General features: G+C 47.4%; 1 protein-coding gene across 1 annotated transcript in view; it reads right to left on the reverse strand.

The window, feature by feature from the left end:
* ADCY1 (adenylate cyclase 1) overlaps nt 1-24,992 on the reverse strand; it is a 149,056-nt gene that overhangs the window by 107,064 nt on the left and 17,000 nt on the right. The window contains exon 3 of the mRNA XM_069462359.1: nt 8,328-8,446. Within this exon, the coding sequence (XP_069318460.1) occupies nt 8,328-8,446 (119 nt within the window). The remainder of the gene's footprint in view (nt 1-8,327; nt 8,447-24,992) is intronic.

The raw sequence follows: 24,992 nt of genomic DNA on the forward strand, positions 1-24,992 counted from the left end.
TCCAATATTCAAAGTGGACTAGTGAAGGCTCCTACTATAATATTATTGTCTTCCTGTATATTTCTCCTTTCAAGTATATCAATCCTCACTTTATACATTTAGGTTCTTTTATGTTGGATGCATTTAAATTAACTATTGTTATATCTTCCTGGTGGATTCACCTTCTTATCATTATATTAAAAAATGTCTTTCTTGTCTCTTCTGACAGTTTTTGACTTAAAATCTATTTTTTCCAATATAAGAATAGCCACCCTTGCTCTCTTTTGAGTATCATTTGCATGAATAATCTTTTTCCATCCCTTCACTATGTGTGTCCTTAAATCTAAAGTGAGCTTCTTGTACACAGCATATAATTAGGCTTCTTATTATTGTTGTTGTTGCTTTCTAACCCATTCAGACACTCTATGCCTTTTGATTGGAGAGAGAAATCCAATCTCAGGCTTACCATTACCATTCTGTTAGTTGCTTTCTATGACTCTTGAAGTTCTTTTGTCTGCTTGTTCCTCTCTTTCTGAATTCTTTGTGTTATGTTGATTTTTTAAATTGATATGCTTTTATTCCTTTCTTTCTTTTGTGTAACTTCAATAGGTATTTTTTTCTTCATGGTTACCTTGGTGCATACAAAAAATATAACCATCTATTTTGAGCTGATGACAAATTAACTTCAATCACAAACAAAACCTCTATACTTTAACTTCTACCCCATGATTTATTTTATGTTGTCACCATTTACATCTATTCATATGTGTATCTTTTAACATATTTTCATTCAGAAGGAGAGAGGTCAGATGGCGGATGAGAACACCTCCAGCCAGAGTGTCTCTGCAAGAAGGAAAGATCTGAAATGAAAGTGAAAAAAAAAAAAAAAAAAAAAAACAGGCAGACAAACATAGATTAGATGAGGATTGGAAGGAAGGGTGCCTGAAACTACAGGAGACTCCACGGAAAGAGGTACAGAGCAGAACTGGAAGGAGAAAGGCATCAGCAGGGACTAAATCCCGAGAGGCTTGGAGACCAGTGACAAGGGTGGGTGGAGTGGTTAAATTTCCCCTCCCTTGCATCTTGGACTGCTGGTGGGCTCCTGAGCTGCTGGGGAGACCTGCCCACACCAGCCCAGAGAACACTGGGCCTCTTGTGGGCAGGGCACCAGACTACAAGATCCCTGAGGAAACCTCCCACTCACAGCCCCCAGCCTATTGGCAGGCACCATACTGCTTCATTCTCCGCTTCCCCTCATCTACCAGCAGCTGCCAAGAGAGACAACTTAGCCATCACCCAGAGGCATCCGCAGGGAAGGGGACCTTTCCTTTTGGGGCCCTGTAGTGGACTGAAGGGCACTCAGACTGTGAACTCCCTACCCACCAGCCCTCCCTGGTGCTGCTTGCCTGGCGACTCCAGCAGAGTGGGGCAAATCCCAAGGCAGAGAGACAATTATCCAGCTTGGGCCCTATTTGGGTGACTTCAGACCAGCACTCTTCTTCCTGGCAGGGTCAGGGATTGATCTCCGGGGCCCAGGGGGACAAGCTGCAGACCAGATTCTGTACACCCAGGTCTCGATTGCATTGCCCAGGGGCACAGAAGGGATATTTGTGAACAAGTCTACTGAGGTGTGTGTGCCTTCAAGGGAAGAGCAGAGTGGGTCCTAGCTACAGCATGCTTGAGGGGCAACCCTCCTCCCCTTAGAGGGCCAAGCTCCCAGCTCAGGCCATGATCCGAGGCAGGGAACCTCCCAGGTCACATCACAGTCAGGGGAGCTCCACTGGCTTGAGGCCCTGCCTGCCCGCAGAGGCCCAAGAGAAACTTCAGAATAAGGGAGGGTGGAAAGGAGAGAGGCCTCCTCTAGACTGCAGATCTTAGCATCAACCCCACATTCAGACTTTTTGGCTGAGTCGGACCATTTCAGCTCCTCCCTAGTAGCTTTGCCCAGAAGCAGAGAACAGAACTTTGACCAATACTAACAGCATTTGTGGGGCTTGAGGGCAGGTTCACCCAATCCAGCTCCACCCAGCCTCACTCCCCCACCTGCCCCCACTGAGGTGAAGAGTAAAGACACACCTGGAAGTCCCAGGCATCACCCACCACCTGAAGCACTAAAGTGCCTCTCCAGAGGAACAAGAGGTGGTTACAGGACCCAAAACAACCCTGCTCCTCCCAGCAAGCGCCACCTATTGACAGGGAGGTCATTCTGCACACTCTTTTACTGCATCTACTGACTCATCAGACAGGGTGTGATCAAATCTCACCCACAAGCACCATCTACTGGCTCAGAGACTAAACTAGCCATGTCATTATCTAAACAAAAATCCAAAGGTTAAGAAGGAACAGCTGCTCCAGATGGGAAGGAATCAGCAAAAGAACTCTGGAAGTATGAAGAATGAAACTGAAAGGATACCCTCTAGCAATGGATATCAACCAAATTTAGAACACTGAAATGACAAAAGAAGAATTTCAAACATGGATTGTAAAAAAACTCGATACGTAAGAGAAAATGGATACCCAACACGAAGAAACCACAAAAAAAATCCAGGACTTGAAAGAAAAATTCACTCAAGAAACTAAAATACTAAAGAAAAATCAAACAGAACTTTCAGACATGAAGAATTTATTCAAGGAATTAGAAAACACAGTGGAAAGCCTCAAGAATAGGGTAGATCAAACAGAAGAAAGAATCTCAGGGATTGAAGATAGCACCTTACATTTAAACAAATCAGGCACAGAAATAGAGCAGAAAAGAGAAAATGTGGGATTACGTGAAAAGGCCTAATATGAGAATTATAGGCATCCCTGAGGATGAAGAAGAAAATACACAAGGGTTGGATAAGCTATTTGAGGATATAATGGAGAAAAATTATCATGGCCTTGCTAAAAATCTAGATATCCAGGTACAAGAAGCTCAAAGGACTCCTGGAAGTTGCAAACAGGAAGACATCATGACACACAGTCATCAGACTGACCAAAATAACCACCAAGAGGCCCTCCTAAAAGCTGTAAGGTGAAAGAAGCAGGTAACCTACAAACGAAAACCCATCAGACTAACTGCAGACTTCTCAACTGACACCTTACAAGCCAGAAGACACTGGGGCCCCATTCTCACTCTTCTCAAACAGAATAATGTGCAGCCTAGAATCCTGTACCCTGCAAAACTAAATTTCTTATACAAAGGAGAAATAATGAATACTGGAATTGATAAACAAATTCAGCAAAGTCTCAGTTACAAAATCAACATACACAAATCAGTAGCATTCCTATATGCCAACAACAGTCAACCTGAGAACCAAATCAAAGACTCAATACCCTTCACAATAGCAAGAAAGAAAATAAAATACCTAGGAATATATTTAACTAAGGAGGTAAAGACCTCTACAGGGAGAACCACAAAACAATGAGGAAGGAAATAGCAGAGGACATAAACAGTTGGAAAACCATACCATGCTCATGGGTCATCAGAATCAACACTGTTAAAATGTCTATGCTACCCAAAGTGATCTACAGATTCAATGCAATCCCTATTAAAATACCAACATCATTTTCCACAGATCTAGAAAAAATAATTCTATGTTTTGTATGGAACCAGAGAAGACCCTGTATAGCAAAATCAGTCTTAAGCAAAAATAACAAATTGGGAGGCATCAATTTACCAGACTTCAAGCTATAGTACAAGGCTATAGTAACTAAAACTGCATGGCACTGGCACAAGAACAGAGACATAGACCAATGGAACAGAACTGAGAACTCAGATATAAAACCATCCTTATATAGCCATCTAATCTTTGACAAAGCAGACAAAAACATATGCTGGGGTAAAGAATCCTTACTCAATAAATGGTGCTGGGAAAATTGGATAGCCACATGTAGAAGACTGAAACAGGATCCACACCTCTCGCTTCTCACAAAAATCAACTCACAGTGGATAACAGACTTTAAACCTAAGGTGTAAAACTATTAGCATTCTAGAAGAAAATGAGGGAAAAACTCTTATAGACATTGGCCTAAGCAAAGAATTTATGAACAAGACCCCAAAGGCAATCACAGCAACAACAAAAATAAATAAATGTGACCTGATCAAATTAAAAAGCTTCTACACAGCCAAGGAAACTATCACGAGAGCAAACAGACAACCTACAGAATGGGAGAAAATATTCGCATGTTACATATCTGATAAAGGGCTGATAACTAGAATCTGTATAGAACTCAGGAAAATCAGCAAGAAAAAATCAAACAACTCCATTAAAATGTGGGCAAAGGACATGAACAGAAACTTTTCAAAAGAAGACAGAGTAATAGCCAACAAACATATGAAAAAATGCTCAACATCTCTAATCACCAGGGAAATGCAAATCAAAACCACAATGAGATATCACTTATTCCCAGTGAGAATGGCCTTTTGCACAAAATCCCAAAACAATAAACGTTGGTGTGGATATGGAGAGATAGGAACACTCATACACTGCTGCTGAGACTGCAAACTAGTACAACCTCTGTGGAAAGTAATTTGGAGATAATCTCAATGAGCTACAAATAGAACTACCATTTGATCCAGCAATCCCACTACTAGGCATCTACCCAAAGGAAAACAAGACATTCTATAAAAAAAGACATCTGCACTCAAATGTTTATGGCAGCACAATTCACAATTGTAAAGATGTGGAATCAACCCAAGAGCCCATTAATGCATGAGTGGATTAATAAAATGTGATATATGTATACCATGGAGTTCTACTCAGCCACAAAAATCAATGGTGATATAGCCCCTCTTGTATTATCCTGGATAGAGCTAAGGCACATTCTACTAAATGAAGTACCACAAGAATGGAAAAACAAGCACCACATATACTCACCATCAAATTGGTATTAACTGATCAACAGTTATGTGCACATATAGCAGTAACGTTGGGTGCTGAGTAGGTGGGATGAGGGAGGAGAGGATAGGTATATTCACACCTAATGAGTGTGGTGTTCACCGTCTGGGGGATGGACAGGCTTGAAGCTCTAACTTGGGTGGGGCAAAGGCATTATATGTAACCTAAACGTTTGTATCCCTGTAATATGCTGAAATTAAAAAAATATATTTAAAAAAATAAAAAAGATATTTTCATTCAGTTATTTTCAGTACTTTTAACTTTTATGGTAGAATAAAAATTGATTTACCCACTACAATTAGAGTAATACAGTATTTTGTATTTGTCTACATATTTCTTTTTTCCCATGAGTTTCGTACTTTCTTATGTTATAATGTTGCTATTTAACATCCTTTTGCTTTAACATAAGAACTCCCTTAAGCATTTCTTATAAGGCAGGTTTAGTGGTCTTAACACCCTCAGCTTTTGAATGTCTGGGAAGGACTTTATCTTTCCTTCATTTTTGAAGAAGAGTTTTGTGAGGCATAGTATCCTTGGTCGGCAGTTTTTCTTTCAGCACTTTGAATATATCATCCCAGTTCCTTCTGCCCTGCAAAGTTCCTGCTGAAAAATCCACTGTTATCTTATGCATGTTCTATTGTATATGATAAGTCCCTTTTTTCTTTCTGCTTTCAATATTCTCCCTTCGTCCTTGACTTTTAAGGATTTTATTATAATGTGGCTAGGTGTGCATTTCTTTATGTTTATCATATTTGGTATCATTTGGGTTTCTTGTATCTAGATGTCCATTGCCTTCACCACATTTGGGAAATTTTTTGTATATATATATATACATATATATATATATATATGTATATATATACACATATATGTATCTTTTTGGTCCTTTTTCTCACTCTTCTTCTGTTACTCCCATAACATATATTAATATATTGGTCCAGTGATGATTTCCCCTAATTCCCTTAAGCTTTCTTCACTCTTTTATGCTCTCTTCTTCTTGCTCTCTGACTAAATTATTTCCATTGACCTGTCTTCCAGTTCATTGATCCTTTATTCTGCCTGATCTAGTCTTCTGCTAAATGCCTCTAGTGAATTTTTCGGTTCAGTGATTATGGGCTTCAGCTCCATGATTTCTCTCTGGCACTTTTTATACTTTCTATTTCTTTGTTGAAGTTCTTACTTTGTTTATGCATTATTGTTTTGATCTTAGTGAACATCCTTATGAGAGCTATTTTTAGTTCTCTATGAGGCAAATCTGTTTCATTAGGGTTGGTTTTTTGGAGATTTATCTTATTCCTTTGTTTGAAACTTTATTGTCTGATTCTTCACTTTCCTTGACTCTCTATGTTCATGTCTGGGTATTAGACAAAGTATGCACCTCTCTCAGTCTTTATGGACTGGCCTTTTACAGGAGGAGATTTCCACCACTCAGCCAGAGATTCTGGTGGCCTGTACTAAATCTTTCTCTCTCCAAGGAAAAGGAGGTAGCTGTGGTTTTCATTTGTTCACTCTGTGCTTAGCAAGGTGGGTGGAGGGAGGCTATGGTGTCTATTAGCCCAAGCCACTGCCTCCATTCTCCCCTGGGTAGCCAGCCTGTGCCAGACCTGTCAGAGATCCAGGACTGGAGAGACAGATGCTTGTTCTTTAGGCAGTCCCACAGAAGCTCGGGAAGTAGTCATACTGATCAACTCTCTCCTTCCTAGGGGGAAGCTTAGAGCTGGGATTTTCCATCTGCTCACTCTGTGAGCTCTAGCCACCAGAAGGTCCTTGACTTTTGATGCCCACCCACCCCCCTGCAGTGTGGAGTACCTCTGGCTCCCCTTCAAGTACTCCCTGGATTATTCTGGTGGTCTGCTCTTCTTGGCAGGGGATTGAGTCACTGTATCATGTCCTTACCCAGTAACAACAAAAAGTCAAGACAGATGTCAGTGTCAGTCAATGTTGGGTCCTGTCCCGGCCTGCCACTCACTGGCCAGGCAGTTCTGCACACACGCTTCACTTCAGTGAACCTAAATTTCCTCACCTATGAAATGGAGGTGATAATACCAATACCTCACAGGAGTGTGATGATATTAAAGAGAACCAAGCATTTAGCTGAGAGGTTCTGAGTAGAACTTCTGGAATGATTCTGGGCTCAAGTGCTGGCTCTTCAAGTACTTTCCACCCACCTGGGCCTTCACCCCAAACTGCGTCAGCATCCTCCCCTACTGAACATGAACAACACTGGTCCTTACTCAACAGCCTGACAGTGGGGACTGAATGAGTTCACAGGTACACTCAGAACAGCGCCTGGTGACCTCTCAGCCAGGCAGTGATTAGCCATCCTGGCTCGGCACACAAGGGTGACTCGGACTTTGATGGATCCACCAACCTTGACTCATTTCCTCAGAACAAGTCAGTACTAGGCTCTGAGGCACCCAGTCTGTGGTGCTCAACACAAGAAAGAATGAGAGTTTTTCTTAACTTCTGTGTCTTCAGGGGCCCAATGGGCAGCCACCAACACCCAGAAGAGCCAGAAAAGAACAGCAGAAAAGGCAAGTGCTTTAGGTCCCTCAAACACCATCTCCTACCTGAGTGATATTTATGTAAAAGGTTAATCCCAAACAGACAACACTCAACTACTCTAAGCACTTTATACTTCAATAAAAAGCATTTTAAAAAGGAATGTACAACTTAATGAAATAAATACTTTTAACAGAATCTTTAAAGAAAACAAGCAAACCTCAAAGTGTCTCTAGCAAGTCGGTTCACTCTGAGGGTTCAGTTTCCTCACCTATAAAATGGGAACAGCAACCCCGCCCTCCTAGAGCTACCATGAGATGACCAGTGTGAGAAAGAGGAGTATGCCTGTCCCAGACTCTGGCACCAACTACAATAATGCCCAGCTATTTTTTTGACATGGCAAATTCCCACCCCAAAATGTCACTGCCCAAACTTGGTTTTAGGGACAAAGCTTTGACCCTCTTCCATCAACACAGGATGTGTAAGTGTACTGAAATAAGGAACAGGAAAGATAACTGTGACATGCATCACCCAAGGATCCTTACATATGGGACCTGCTTCCCTACTGGGCAGTTGCCCACCTGAGCCTCTTGACCACACCTGCCCTCTCCTCTCCTCACAGTTGGGACCCTTTGTCCACACCCCTCACCTCCCACCTCTGCCATCACCTTCCCACCTGTACCCACCTTCCTACATCCACCATCACCTCCCCACCTCCATCCATCACATTCCCACCTCCACCATCACCTCTCCACCTCCATCCATCACCTCTCCACCTCCATCCATCACCTTCCCACCTCCACCATCACCTCCCCACTTCCATCCATCACTTTCTCACTTCCACCATCACCTTCCTACCTGCCCCACTCCTTCCCCACCTTCACCATCACCTCCCCACCTCCTCCCATCACCTCCACGCCTCAGCTCCCCAGGCCCACTACTGTGCTGGGTCAGCACCAGCCTTACCTCACATTGTCATGCCTCTGGATGTAAATCTTGTGGAAAATCCTCTCGGGGGGCTTCAGGAAGTCCTCTTTCATCTCCATGGCAACATTCCGTGGCAGGAGGCTCATGAGGAGCCGCTCCTGGACAGGAGAGAAGGGCCCATGTCGGATGGTGGGGCCTGCTCTTGCTCACCACATCCTCCCCAGCGAGGCTGGTGAGGAAGAGCTGCCCTCAACAAGGAGCTACAGAACTGCCTCCTCATGCACAGCCAACATGAGTCCAGTCCTGCAGACCCCACATAGCCCCCAGAGCCTCAGTGGGCTCACACGCAGGCCTGGACTGCCACTGAACAAGTAACTTGCCCCAGGAGCACTGTCCAAGCCCTGGCACGGCCCCTCAAACACCTGGCCATGCCTGCAGTATCACTCACGCCACTCCCTGGGCCGGCCCACCCAGGCACTCTCGGCCTCAGTGTGCAGCACAGCCACAGCTGAGAAAACACCACCAGCTCCAACCCCGGTCCCCACCTGGCCTCTCTCCCCACCCCCACTGCTCCAAACCCCCAAAAGAGCTTTCCCAATGGGCTTACAAAAACTAACTGACCTCCCAGGGCACACAGAGGGTTCCCTTGCTCTTACACAGACAAGTGGGCCAGAGGACTATGTGGCATTTTTCCTTGATTTTTGTCTTCTTATTTCTCCCTTACATGTGTAGGTCAAGCATTTTCTTTTCTCCCCCAAGAGAAAAGAATAAACATTTGGGGTTTTCAAAATGAGCCGTGCCACCCTGGAGAATCCCTTCCCTTTCCCAGGCCTCAGTTTCCTCATCTGGATTGCAGGCATGAGTAGAACTGGACTCTCATCTTCCAGGTGGACCCTTCCTGAACTAGACACTGGCTGGTATACTGCTATGTCTGAGAATCCATGTTCCAGAAGCGTGATGGGAGGGTCCCCCACTTATCCCTCTGTCCCCTCCCCCCATGCACCACTTCCTTCTCTACTTTGGAAAGGAAACAAAAGAGCAGAGTTTAAATCCCAAGTGGAACTGGGTAAAACATCCTACTGCTACTGATAAGGGAGCACCTGGGTTGGAGAAAGCAGGGGAAGCTCTATGTCTCTCACTGTCCCTCTCCGCGCTCTAAGCCCCTCACCCACAACCTGTCGGGGGGACACCAGCAGCTCACCCTCAGCAGGAGCCACGTGGACACCTGGTCCTGAGACACAACCTCTTCCTGCCTGACTCCCAGCCCAGCCCAGGACTGCTGGTGCAGCTCTTGAGTCTGGGAGCCCATGGGCCCACCCTGCAGTGCCTGAGAGCACAGCCCTGACTCAAGAGCAGCCAACATCCCATGTGACTTTCCCTGGAGAAGCACAGTTGCCCAGATGCCTTCGTGCTCGGAGTCGATCAGCCATGATGAAACAGCCACACAGATCCAGGAAGCCCAGCGGACCTCTGGGAAGTGGCCGTGAGAGGCTCACCCACGTTACAGACAGCACTTCATGTGCACCATTCATTTTATGGGAGAACCTATTAAACACACTCGAGCAGTCTCCCCAGGTAAGTTATGTCCACATAAACTTTGGAAGAGGAAGGCCAGGCCCAGCCCTGCCTGATGCCAGGTGCAGCTGAGTTCGCTCATCCAGGTGAGGCCTGCCTGGATCCTGGCCCCAGAGTGTGCTGCCTGGTAGTGTGTCCTGAGCAAGGCCTCACTGCAGCCCCCATCACAGCCCCCACTACAGCCCCCAGGAGGTACCCATGCAGCTCCACTGCAGCCCCCATGTGGCCCCCACGCTGCTCCCAGCTGGGTGGACCCAGTGCAGAGGAAAGGATGCTGCAAGAGGCCGGTCTGTGACCACTGTCGACATTAGGTTACACAGGGAGAGGACACAGGAACGTCCATGCCATGCTGTGCAGGGACAGCCTCAGAGATAGAAAGGCCCCACCGCACAAGGCATGGGAGCTGGTGCACATCTCATGCCTGGCCAAGAGGCTATGAGGCCTGTTCCTAAACTGAGGGGTCTCTGGGGATGAGGCCCGAGACGCAGCCCACAGAAAGGGGCTGTCTGCAGGCAGCCAGCCGAGCTGGAGTGGAGGGGACTCAGGCCAGGTGCCAGCTCCGGCCACACACTGAAAACCAGGATCAGTGTCAGGAATGTGGGTGCGTCAGGAAGCTCCAGAGACCATCGCTGCCCCATGCTCAAAGGCGCTGGCCAGGCGGGAAAGCAGAAGCAGCTGCACAAACACAGAAGGCCACCCCGGAAGGGCCCTAGGGAAACGCAGTGAAGGTGCTGCACGTTCTCTGGGCAGCCCCAAAGTCACGGGGAGCCAACGAACCGGGTGCTGGGACTTGGGATTCAGCAGGCAGCACCTCGGCCGGCACCAGGACAGACCCCTGTGGAGGAGACCCGCACGGGGGTCTCAGGGTAAGGAGAGCCTTGGTGTCCAGCTGCCGGCTGCCTGGCACCAAAGCTTGGCTCTGCCACTTTGGGGCTGTGAGTTAAGTTGTGTCAAAGTCACTGCGGGGGATGATAATATCTGGAGAGTAAACAGGACCGACAGGTCCAGCCCTCGGCCTCACGCTGAACCACAGTGGTCACCGCAGGGCCATCCCTCCCACCAGCACCGCAATCCCAACCCGTCACATGCCGCTTGCTTCCCCTCACATCTTTTACATCTCTGACCCACACCTACAAAAATGTTAAAATCCCCCCAAAGCCAAATCAAGCAGGTAAGACCCTGTCCTTCCTCAGCACTATCTCCCGTCTTCCTTTACAGTCAATATTCTCAAAAGGCCCCTCCCCAGCGGCCCCTGAAACGGCTGTCACTGTGGGGTCCGGCCTGAGGATGGGTCTCAGGGTTCCTTGGTCTTTCCATCACCTCAACTGCCCTGCACGATTTGGAATTGGAACGGAGAACCTGAGTCGGTAACAGGCCGAGGGACTGAACTGAAAAATGCAGAAGAATATCCACCTCCAGGGACCTCCGAGAATGATGCGGGAGCAGCCAGGGCCACAAGTGCTACTCCCAGAGGGAGGAAGACAAAGGCTGGGCAGACCCCGGCACACACACTCCCCCCGGCACACGGCCCCCAGCACGAGGGACTGGACGGCTCCACGTGGACTGCTGAGCCGTGGTGAGAGGCAGCTGCAGCAGAGTCACCTGGCTGTCACCTGGCTGTCCCCAGTAACCCTGTTCCACCACGGGCACCACAAGAGAGCCCCTTATTTTCATCAGTGTTCTTGGCTACCTGGAATAAAGACCCCATTTTCCACCTGTGCGGTTAGATGTGGCCAAGGAGACATAAGAAAGGTTATGTGGAAGCTTCTGGAATATTTCTGACAGCTTGTTCCTGTTCCCCTTCTCCCCTGCTGTTGCTGGGAATCCAGTCATAATAGCCAAATCCCTATCAGCTTGGTTCATGGGGGTGAAAGCCACACCGCAGGGACACAGGGAGCCAGATGGAGCCTGGATTGCAGAGAGTGCCGTGGATCAGACCGGCCACACCACCATACGGTGCCCACCCCGGCATGTGTATACAAGAGAAAAAGACCTGTCTAGCTTGTTTAAGCCACTGCCACACACAGATCCTAAGAACGGACAGTATTTCCAACCAAGGGCTCAGCATTAGCCCTGTCTATTAAACTAGTGATAGCGCCAAACGCCAACACACATTAATAACCAAAGACTAAAGTACATAACCTTTCCTACACGGCGCAAAACGGCCATCTGATAAGATTGAGCACTCATTTCTGATTAAAAACCAGAAAAACCGAAGACAAAGTAGCTTATTCATATTATAAAGATACTACCTGAAATTCACATTCAATCTGAAACCTAACCCTAAAGCCCCAAGCATCAATAAACATTAGTAGGAAGAATAGACAATGGCCTTGATAAGTTCTAACCAACAAAATAAGATAAAAAGCCAGAAATCAAAATTATAAAAATAATTACAAATGTGGATCATACAAAGTATCCCAGTATCCTATGAGACTACATAAAAACCTCATTACATTTATCTTCACTATCAAAACATGACTCAAAATGAAAGCACCATTCTTAATAAAAATCAGATATTTAAATGACAGTTGTGATGACTCTGCCTCTGGGAAGATAGAGGAGTATTTTTCCCTATTCCTCCCACTAAGTGCAACTAAAACATCTCAAGACTGAAAGGCAGAGGAAAGACGGCGGAGATCTCGAGACTGAGGAATGACATGAGGGTGAGTTCTCGCACTTTCTTTTTACCTCATATATCCCAGATGAGTGCTGGAGAAGTGGGCCACTCAGAAACACCAATAGGCGCAGACCAAAAGAAGGACCAACAAAAGCCACCCACTCTATCCAAAGGACCAGGGTGGGGCAGGCTTACAAGAAGAAAACTTTTAGGCAATAACTACCCTTCTCCAGGCCAAAGACACTGAAAAGTCCATGCCCCAACCCTGCTCACACCAGCAAAAGCTGAGTAGAGAGGCCAGGCCTCCACTGTTCCCAGGCTGTGAAGAGTCTCCAACCAACCCACCCACTGTCAGAGGGAGCCAGGCCTTTCATCTTCACCTGCTGGTAATGAACAGTCCCCAACTCTGTGGGGTCAGTGCAGACCACAGGGCTCTCCTGATCCTCCCCCCAGCTAGGTGCTATTAGTGGGATCCTTGGGGAGCTGGGGCTCTCACTCCTGCGCAGCAGTAAAAAAGACCCCCCATGCTTGTGAGTGTCAATGGAGGCCCAGCGTGGAGCCTGGACGTCTACCCCCACCTGGCAGTAAAGACACAGCAGACCCCTTCCCTGCCAGAGTGATGTCACAGAAAACAATCTAAAACAAAAGGTCCAAATAAGACATAGAGTCTCATACATAATATCCGAAACGTCCAGGTTCCAATGGAACATCACTCATCATACCAAGAACTAAAACAAGCTCAAGGAATTAACAAAACAACCACACACGCCAACACCAAAAAGACAGAGATGCTAGAATAACAGACTTTAAAGCACCCATCATAAGAATAATTCAATAATGAAGTACAAACATACTTAAAAAATATGGATGTAAAAATCTCTTATAAAGATATTAGCAATTCAATGGTTCAGTAAGAGAACTCTACACCCTGACCAAATGGGGTTTAATTCAGGATACAATTCTAGTTCAAAACTGAAATATCAATCAATGCCATACACCACAGGAACAGGGTAAAGAACAAAAGTCACATAGCAATTGATATAGAAAAAGAATTTCATGAAATTCAACATTCATTTATGAAAACTTTCAAAAAAATAAACATAGAAGGGAACTGCCTCATCTAAGAACATACAGAAAAAGCCTGCACTTAACACATACTTACTGGTGGAACATCGAATGCTTTCACCAGGGACAAAGCAAGGACATCAGTTCTCATTACTCACATTCAACATCACACTGGAAGGTCTTATCATTGCAATAAGTGAAGAAAAGAGAAAGCATACAGACTGGAAAGGAAGAAATGGAAGTAATAGGATGGTCCACACAGAAAATACAAAGGATGTTACAGAAGCAAACACAAAACAAAAGAAAATAATACCAAAAACTCCTAGAACAAATAATTGAGTTCAAAAGGTTGCAGGATATAAGATCAGCATGCAAAAATCAATTGTATTTCTATATACTAACAATAAACATGTGGCTAGTGATATTTACAATACAATACCATTTACAGCCACTCAAAAAATGAAATGCATAGGTACAAATCTAACAAAACATGTAGAGTACTTGTATGCTGAAAACTACAAAATGCTGATTAAAGATATCTGAGTAGATCTAAATAAATGGGGAGACATACCATGTTTATGGATTGGAATACTCAACAGAGTAAAGATGTCAATCCTCTCCAAATTGATATACAGGTTTAATACAAATACTATCAAAAGCCCAGCAAACTCTTTAGTACATGTAGGCAAGATTATTCTAAAACTTATATGGAAAGGAAAAGGAATAGTAATAGCTAACATCATTTTTAAAAAGAACAATAAGGTGGCAGGAATCAGTCTACCCAATTTCAGGACTTACAGCAGCAACAGTCAAGATGGTGTGGTGTTGGTTGTTGGATAAACACACAGGACAATAGTACAGAATCTAGAATCCAGAAACAGACCACACAAATATGCCCAACTGACATCTGACAAAGCTTCAAAAGTAATTCCACAGAGGAAGGCTAGCCTTTTCAACAAATGCTAGAGCAACTGGACATCCACAGGCAAAAAATAAATAAATCTTTTGGTTTCCATTTGCATGGAATATCTTTTTCCATTCCTTCACAGATCATGCAGACAGAAAATCAACAAACATCAGATTTAAACTGTGCCATAGAACAAATGGACCTAACAGACATTTACAAAACATTTCACCCAACAGATGCAGGATGCATATTCTTTTCATTAGCACATGGAACATTCTCCAGGATTGACCATATGTTAGGACACAAAATAAGTTTCAAAAAAATTTTTAAAAAATCATACCAAATATCTTATCTGACCATATGGAATAAAACTAGACACCAATAATAAGAGGAACATTTGAAACTACACAAATACATGAAAATTAAGCAACATGCTCCTGAACAACCAATGAATAAAGAAAGAAATGAAGAAGGAAATTTAAAAATTCCTTGAAACAAATAAAAATTGAAACACAATATGCCAAAACCTATGGGACATAGTAAAAGCAGTAGTAAGAGGTAAGTTTATGCCAATAAATTCCTACATCAAAAAAGTAGAAAGATTTCAAACAAACATCCTAATAATGTACCTTAAGGGACTAGAAAAGCAAGAATAAGCCAAGCCTAAAATGAGCAGAAAAAAGAAATATTTAATAATAAAGATCAGAGCATAAGCAAACAAAATTGAGACAAAAAATATGAAAGAGCAATGAAACAAAAAGCTGGTTTTTTGAAAAGGTAAAATCAACAAACCATTAGCTAAACTAAGAAAAAAAGAGAAGACCCAAATAAACAAATTAGAAACAAAAAAGGAGACATCACAGTGGGTAACACAGAAATATTATACAAAGGGTCATTAGAGAATACCATGAACAACTATGCAGCAATAAACTTGAAAATCTAGAGACAATGGATAAATTTCTGGACACATACAACCTACCAAAATCGAACCAGGAAGAAACAGAAAACCTGAAGAGACCAATAACAAGGAACAAGACTGAATTAGTAATAAAAAGTCTCCCAGCAAAGAAAAGTCCAGGACTGGATGGATTCACTGCTTAATTCTACCAAACCCTGGAAATGGAAAATGGTGCAGTCCCTTTGGAAAACACTGTGGTGGTTCCTCAAAACATTAAACATAGAATTACCACATGACCCAGCAATTCCACTCCTAGGTATTTATCCAAGAGAAATGAAAACATGTCTCCACACAAAAACTAGCACACAATTTTTCATAGAAGCATTATTTATTGTAGCCAAAAAGTGGAAATAAACCCAAATATTTATCAACTGTGAACAGATAAACAAAATATCGTCCATTCATAGAGTGGAATACTATTTGGCCATCAAAAGGAATGAAGTAGTGATACATGCTACAGTCTGGATGCACCTGGAAATCATTATGCTAAGTGGAAGGAGCCAGTCGCAAAAGGCCACATAGCATGTGATTGCATTTGTAGGAAATGTCCAGAATAGGTAAATCCACAGACACAGAAAGTAGATCAGTGGGTGCCTAGGTCTGGGTGGAGGGCAGGTGGGGTTAAAATGGGGAGTGACTCCCAAAGGATACAAGGTTTCCTTGGGGATAATAACATATTCTAAAATAGATTATTATATAATAATTGCATATAATAATTTTAATTTTATTTCTCATATATATTAAATAAGATTAATATATAACAAGATTAAGGTTAAGATTATATAAATATGTTAAATAAAATTTGTATATGAGATTAAAATTATTGTATAATTTTATATGATAATAATTCCATAAATATAGGAAAAAGCCTTTCATTGTTTTGAACTTTCAGTTAAACTTTATGTTATATAAACTCAATAAAGCTGTTTATAAAATGAAAAACAAGTAACAACTGTCCAGGCTTGAAGGGTGCTGCGCATGGACCAGCCCTGTTTAAAAATCCATCCTATCACTTAAGTGGAAGCCTTCTTTCTCTTGACAAATTTCCTCACACGATGAGAACTCGAAATTGTTCCATTTACCTTGTTAGGATAACAAATTGAGTGTGTGCTTTAAATAGCTGCATGTTATTTTTGGAATTCTGATTTAATAATGGCATCTCAGGAACAGCCAGGGCCCTTGGAGCGGCCAGCTCCGCACTACGGAAAAGGAAGCCGAACTCTGGGGTACCAGGCTCCCAGGGTCAGGTGTGGGGAAGGCAGGGAGGAAGCCCCAGGGGCGAAGGTGACCTTTGTGAGCCTCACACCCCTTCCCTGTGCTCTCCAGCTTGACAGGCACAGACCTCAGGCTAGACCTCAGTGGGGGCCATGAATACCTGAGGCTCCAGGGGGTCTTCACCATCCAGGGGAGCTGCACTTCCAGCCCACATGCCTACTGTCTCCAAGCTGAAGGAAGACAGAGATCATGCTTAGAGACCTGGCTGTCCCTTCCCCAAAATAACAACTGTGATCCCCACACACAATCTGCTGCCTGAATGTCTCCTACAGTTCCCACCTCTCTGCCTCTGCCTGGCAAACTCCTACACATCCCTCAAAGCCCTGATCACTCCCACTTCTCCCTGCTGCCACAATCTGTGTGTGCCAGGTGCCTGTTTAGGTGGCCTGTGCATCAGTAGACAGGAGGCTCTTTAGACACCCCCTTGTGGGATTCAGTGGTAGAGCAGTGGTTTCAGGGCGTCTCGGCAGTGTCTGGGTGACTGAGGACCACACCATGGGAGCATCCCTGGTAATCTGGGTGACGTGGCCCAGCTGGCTGGCTGCAGGTGAGGTGCGTATTCCCAGTGGCCCCAGAAAGCTCGGCTGGGCTGGTGGGAGGGGCGACACTGGAGGCAAAGGAGCCCGCGGGGCTCGCCTGCCCTCCCCTCCTCCCGGAGCCCTGGCGCCCGTCACCTCCGGGAGCATCTCCATAGCCAGAGAGGCCCAGTGCCCTCGGCTCTGTCCCCGAGCCTGCGAGTGTCCTCGCCAGTGTCCTCCACCCCCTGTGCCGGCCGGGTTCGGATCCCTTCCCCTCTCCTCACACCAACTCCAGGCTGGACGCGTCCGGAGGGCGAGGCCCCCTCTCCACCTGTCCTCACCCCGACCTCTCCCCACAGGCTCGCTGGCGAGGTCACAGCCTGCGTGTGAGGTGCACATGCGGACAGGCCGGGGGGGGAGCGCTGGACCCAGGAACCTACCGGGTCAATTCCCCCCCACGGGGTCTGCTCACTCCCTGCTTAGTGATGGGGACCCTCTGCTTGCACCTCCACAGCCTCCGCTCTGGATGCTAACGTCAGCTCCAGGAGAAACCAGAAAGAGGTTGGAAAAGCCAAACAAGAATGGCTTCTAAAGTTCTGAAAGTGTGAGAAAGGGCATCCCCCTGCCCGGGGTTGGGGAGGGGGCGGGGGGAGATGGCAGTCCCTGAGCAGAGGGGCAGGCTGAGGGCAAAGCGCCCAGGTCATGACCCCACCACCCCCTAGGATCCACAACCAGCCGCACTGGGGCTGCTGGACCCGAGCCCCAGAGCCCATCAGGGAACCAGGCAGGGACAGGAGGGGCGTCCCCAGCCCAGGCCTGCTTCTCTACCAACTGCCCCGGAGCCCACCCTGGACTCACAGACAGCGCATCCTTGTTTTTAAATCATGCACTTGACTTTTTCTTGAAATAGAATATCCTATGTTGTTTCGTGGATGCTATGGACAGAAGCAAAAGCCCCCAAAATTCATAGGCTGAAGCTCTAACCCCCAAAGTGACTGTATTTGAAGATAAGGCCTTCAGGGAAGTATTTAAATTAAAATGAAGTCATGGGGTGGGCCCTAGTCCCAAATGGCTGGTGTCCTCACAGAAAGAGGAAATTTGGACACACAGAGAGACACTGGGTGTGCACACACAGAGGGGTGACCATGCGAGGACTCAGGGAGAGGACAGCCACCTGCACGCCACGGAGAGAGGCCTCAGGAGAACCCGCCCCTGCGGACACCCTGATCTTAGACTCTGCGGCCTCCAGAACTCTGAGGAAATAAATTTCTATTGTTGAGGCTTCCTGGATCGCCGCACCTTGTTACGGCAGCCCAAGCTGACCAGGACAGAGCCGGGTCCCAATAACTCTGGAGCCACCACCTGCCCCGGCTGCCTCGCTCCAGACCTGTGTTCCTGAGAAAGGCAATTCCTATTTGTTTAAGCCACCATTTGCCAAGTCTGCTACTCGCTGCCAAACCTGGCCCTGACTGACATGCTGTCACAAGGGGCCACTTTACCCCAGCGGAGCTCTGCTGGCTCTGCCTCCCTTCCACGGCTGCGGCTGCCCCTGGCCCAGGCCCTGCTCCTCAGGTTCCTCCTGGAAAGCCTGGTGGGAAAGCGCAGGAGCTCCCTGCCGCTGTGTTTGCCAAGTCCCTGATCATCTCCAGCTCCTGCGCCCCTCCCTGGGTCACTTCACAGCACTCTACTGAACACAGCTGGGCCTGGCTCCCAGTGCTCAGAGAGCCGGGGCTGCAGACACTGGACTCGCTGCTCTAGACCTGGCCACTCCCTCGCGGACATGCGACCCATGGCGCAACGGACCAGTCCTCACCAGTATGGAGGTGGCCCCAGTGGGTTCAGGGGACCATTCCTCCCAGCCACTCCTGGACTCTGTGCCTTGACATTGGTGGCTCCCAAGCCTGTGCCGTTCCACCAGGGAGGGGAACCAAGATGACCAGCACATGCAGGGACCACACACTGGCCACGTCCAGCTGCCACGCAGACTTTAGACAGACGAGAAAGAAGACGGACCAGGAAAATGGCTGGAGTCCCCACAAACCTCCTCACAGCTCCCTAGGACATGCTGCAGAGTCCCTGACCCAGAGACCAAGGCGCCAACCAGCTTTGGCACCTTCCCTGCCAATGGCATAGCACTCGACACAGAATGTCAGGGAGGAGACGTTGGGATCCACGTGGCTTCTACAGACAAAATTCTGAAGCATGAGCTGTAGAAACCAGGTGGCCCAAGACAATGGAGAAGGGGACACTCCTGGACAGCTGAAGACCCAGTGGGCTGTGCCAGCCACAGGGCCAGGGGATCCACAGCGTGGAGGCAGAAAGCAGCATCCAGGCGGGAGGGGGTGTTCCACTGCCCCTTTCAGCCACTCCCCAGGAAGGACACCAGCTATAAGGCAGGAAGGACACTGGGCAGGGGCAATGGAGCAGGTCCTCTCCACTGCCCAGCACCTGACGAACAAGTCGGGAGCCAAGAGCATTCTTGGGCCAATGGGGCTGCCCACAAATGCCCCTGGGCCTCAGTTCCACTTGCAGGGGTGCCCTGGCAACAGCAGGACTGATATGTCACCCCTGACCAGGCAGCACACCGTGCCCCTGCTCCAGAACCCAGTGCACTGAACAGCAACAGAGCGAGGGGGCTGAGCACCCAGCCCACGCCCTCCCCAGTCACTCCAGCAACAAGCAGCAAAGGGCCTGGGGCCAAACCACTTATGGAAAGGGGACGCCCGTCCACAGGACTTGCCTGCCGTGGATTGGGGAGTCCAGCTCAGGCCTCCATAACAAGCCAGCTCAACCGGGGCTCACCCTGCTGTGGCAGGTCAGACTGGAATGACATTTTCCTTTAAATTCTGTATAACTCATCTGTGAGCCCCTCTGGGCCTGCTGTTTACTTTTTAGTAAGCTTGTAAATTACCGAGTCCATATTTTTAATGATTACAGGATTTTTCAGGCTTTTTCTTCGAGCATCATCTTTGGTAACTAATACTTTCTGGGAATTTGTCCATTTTGTCTCTTTTCAAATATGCTGGCATAAAATTATTCCTAACATCTTCCCATTATCTATTTTTAATCCCTCTTTATCCGCAGCCGGCCCCTTCTTGTCCCCCGTGCTCCCTGTCTGTGCCTGCTCTTTCTTTTTGATCAGTCTCTCTACGGCTTTTCTATTCCAAAGAACCAACTTTGGACATTTTTGTTCAGAAACAGAAAGAGCACTGTTAAAAGAACCTTCCACACCCTACTGGAGCACTTTATCTCGGGTATTTGTAAACCTAAACCGTCTGAGTGCTTTTCAGCCGAGGAGGGCTGTGACCATGACGGGGGAAGAAGCCAGGATGGCCCTGCTGGGGGATCTGGAGCTTTGACCGGGGCTCCGCCACCGGCTACGCTGTTATTCACTCCACTGTCCCTCCCAAGTTATTTAAATTCTGAGAGTCCCAGTTCTCAAATTTACAAAACAGAATAAGGTCGTCATATTCTGAACAATGATACAGATGACTGAAATTCATTTTAAAGAGATCTAACAACTCCGGAAGAGCATCTTTGTACGGGGACTTTCTATGCTGTCCAGACCCTACAGCCACAGGGAGGGGGCTGGCCAAGGACTGCGCCTTTGCTCTATTCCACAGGGTTACTGGCACTAAACAGTAAGGGAGGGGAGGGCGAAGGCTCTTAGTGGCTGTGTCAGTTGTCACCTTCCTCATGGGCTGCTGCATAAGTTAGCAGTAAATAGGCACAGAACACCCAGGGGTGCGTCCTGGCTGGGAAAGGCCAACATCAGTATCATAACCCAGGACTCTGAGCAGTGCCCGCCAAGGCTTATGGTGAAGCACGCCCTACCACTGGTGTCAAAATGTACTTTATCAAACAGGGCAACAGTGATTTCGGCATTGGGGAAAGAGGCAACCAATGTGTACAGCAGAAAAGAGCCCGAGAGCCTGCGGCCTCCACCTAGAGTACCGTCCAGGAGCCTCAGAGCAATGGCCCTGCTGCCACAGCCATTTCCATCTGTCCCACCAACTCCCATCCCAGGACAACACTGGGTTCAGCTGCGACAAAACAGGGGGTTTTAATGCTGGGACTCTGCATTCCAGGATGGGGGTCCCCTGCTCTGTCCTCCGCAGGCCCAGACGGCAGTGGTGGCCACAAAGCGCAGGCCTGTCTGGTAGGCACATCCCTGAGAGAAGGTGCTCTCTGGGTCTCTCGAGCAAAACTGCTGTGTGAACTGAGCACAACCCTCTCCCTGCTCAGAAAGCTCCAGCCATGGAATCTCTGGGTCACACATTCATCCTCAGGGGTAAGAAAACCCCGCCCAACTCCTCCCAGAGTGTCTGCTCCCCCGCCTCCAGCTCTCCCCTGGACATTCTGCCCCACGGTGTGTCCGTGATGCCTCTCTCCTGCCAGTGTCAGGGCTCCCCTCCAACATGGTCCAGTGCACATGCCTGCCACTGTGTGCAGAGCCACCTCCGAGCACAGACACGTGGGAGCCAGCCCTGCCCACCTCTCCACCAGTCAGGGCCATCTCCTTCCAGCCGAGGCCAGGACACCTGCACTGATGTCCCCCAGAGGACCGTGCACAGGGGCACCTGGTTCAGAGTCTCTGCCCAGGCTCCTCCCCTCAACTCCACCTTGCTCCCCTCTGGACTATGCCCTGCATCCCCCCACCTCCTGATCATGACACCCAAATCGCCTCCCAGGACTGGGGTGCATCCCCCAGAATCCCTCGCAGGACTGGAGTACATCACCCCAGATACCCTCCCAGGACTGCGGTGCATCCCCTCAGGTCTCCTCCAAGAGCCAAGACGCATCCCCCAGATCCCTTCTCGGAACCGTGGCACAACCCCAGATCTCCTCCCATCGCCCACTGTGCTGCCTTAGCGGTCTAGGTGGCTGGCAAAGACTCTGGAAGCAGGTCCTTATGGAAGTGTGTCATTAACAGAATTGAAACATGAAATGTAGGTGATCCCAACTAGCTGTATGGCAGAGGGTCCCTCACCTGTAACTCAAGAGGCTGCAGTTTCATACTGACACATGGGAGGCCTAGGCAGAGCTGCCACAGCCACCATAGTCCCCAGGCACACACTGGTGGACCCAGTGCCTACGATGCCTAAGAGCTGGCAGGGCCCCGTTGGGGCCCCAGTGTTCCCTTCCACCATCCCAGAGAGCCAAGGCTCCCTGCAGGGAAGTCAGCCAGTAGGAGGCAGGGAGCAGGAGGGCAGCTGTGGTGTGATACAACCTCAAAGGCTCAAGGGAGTGGACAGAAAAAATGCAGTGAAAACGGGGACTGCCGGGGTCTCAGGATCAACTCGGGGAACTCCTGAAAGTCATGTCCTCGCTCAGTGCTAGGGTATCAAAAATTAGCTCAGCTTTAAAGCAACACAGGAAATCACAAAGGCAAGTGACTCTTCCATTTGAAAATATAAAAGATTGAACTTTTATACAAAGAAAAGCAAAGCTAGGGAAACAGACATGGAGAAACAAAGGGATCCGTTTCTGTTGGAGCGTCAGTCTCTGTTACTCGGCAAGCTGCACAGCCAACTGCCAGGACAGGCGGACAGAACCGGGCGGGGACGTAAACCAACACGGAAGGGAAGCACGCGTGAAGGAGTCAACATGGGACCCAGTAAACATAACAGGGCAGGTTAAACAGGAGGCGCCGAGTCCCACCAGAGAGAAAGAGAGAGAGAGAGAGAGAGAGAGAAAGAGAGAGAGAGAGGGAGGAAAGGGAGGAGACAGAGATAGAAGAGGGTGAGGGGAGAAGGAGAGAGACACCAGACACTGGAGGCAGCTCACCAGAACCCCCACTGTCACTAGCCCCACCCAGGGGCTTCTGCACTCACAGGGACGGGCAGGCCTGGCAATCTGTGCGCCAACAGCCTCCCCCCCGCCACTGAGAGTGGGTGTAATCAGACATGACTTACAAAGGAACACAACTTTGAAAATACCCTAGGAACTCAGGAGAGAAATGACTTCATATTTACACTCCTGAAAATGTGACTTCACACTGAGAGGAATAAACATGCGCATGAAGAAAAAAACTTTTTTAGAACATGGTGTGTAAATGTCAGGTGCTGAGAACACTAGCAGGACATGCGTTAAGGGGAAGAATAAGCAGCTGCTTTAAATCACATTTGTAACATGAGTGGGTACTTCTGTGCAAAATGTTAAGGCAAAACACAGAAAATAAAATTACAGACACACAAAAATGACAATTATGTGGGGGGAAACTATGTGTAAAGGCTAAACCTTAAAAATAAACGGCATTCAGCTGGGTTAACTGGATTGGGTGACATTTATCATTTTGAAAATTTCCTGCTTAAGAACATCAGCTCTGCAGTTAGAACTTGGATGCATCTCTGAGCCTCCCTGAGTCTGCATTTCCTCATCCACAGAGCTGAGAAAATAATCCCTTGCTCACAGAGCTGCTATAAAACCAAGTGAAACGATGCACGTTAAGCTGCAAAGTCTAGACAAGAAAATATTAGGAGCCAAGACCATCCATGCGAGAGGCAGCAAAAGTCAGAGAAAAAATGAAAATAGACAAACATAGAGGAAGTGGGAAAGGAAGATGTGGAAAAGGAGATGGGAAAAGAAAAGGATGATTCAGAAATACATACAAGCACAGCCCACAAAAAGGTCTTTGCTTTCACCAATACAGAGGGTGTATTTAAGGGGAAAATAGGGCTTCCAGAGATTCACTTCTGGGATCCTGTGGAGGTAACAAAAGTAAGGTCAAACACCTCTCAGAAAGCACAAAGCGGATATCTCTGCCAGTGTTCATGGCGCTGGTCTAAGAGAAAATGCTCGGGACACGGTCTCAGAAGATGCACGATTTATGCACACAAACACTCATACACACTTATGTACAACACACAAGTCAACAAGCATGCACACATATACATGTATCCCCACATGCACTCAGACAGACACATTCAGGCACACACATGCACAAACATATAGGTGTGCCCACACAGACAAGCACATCCACCTGCATGCAAAACCAAACAAACATGCAACCACGTAGACTTACGGACATGTATATGCATGCATGCATATACCTGTGCACACACATCCACACAGACACACATGTGCATGCATGTAGAGACAGAGGCAAATGTGTACATAACCACACATGCATGTCCACCAGTATGCACATATACATATACACACAGACATGTACCACCTCCCACATATCCAGCCACACAGGCATGTCCTCCCACACATTCATACACATGGCAACAGACACATGATCTAAACATACATATGTGATCTATTTCTCAACTATCCTAATTTTATGGTAAATACTAGGACTCATTACAATATCTACACATGAAAAGAAATGTGTTTTAAAATGTATAGTCCCTATAACAGTATCTTGTATTTACAATAAAAGAATAAATACGGTTGAGAAACAGATCCTATCTGTCCCACCACCAGCACAACCTCGGCAGTCTGGTGCCACAGAGGCCTGTGGGCCCCAAGGCTGGGAGAGAGTCTGGATCCTTCCAGTTAAGGTGCCTGGAATGCGCCAAGCCACACCCAGAGCTCCTGGCTCATCATTCCTAGGCCCACATGGTGGGCATAGGCCCTGGGCAGCAGACAAGGACACGAGCCACAGAGGGTGCTGGGAACCCAGGCGTGGCTCCCTCCACGCCACTGTGCTTTCTTGCGTGGCTGCTTCATCCTGAGAACGTGGGTGATGGTCACACTGCTCCTCCAGCCTTGGCGAGGAACGCAAGGAGGATGCTCACGGCCATGCTACAGACGCCACCGTCACAACCGCTGTAACTCC

This window comes from Eulemur rufifrons, chromosome 29 (assembly GCF_041146395.1).
Source record: "Eulemur rufifrons isolate Redbay chromosome 29, OSU_ERuf_1, whole genome shotgun sequence".
In the NCBI taxonomy this organism is placed as follows: domain Eukaryota; kingdom Metazoa; phylum Chordata; class Mammalia; order Primates; family Lemuridae; genus Eulemur; species Eulemur rufifrons.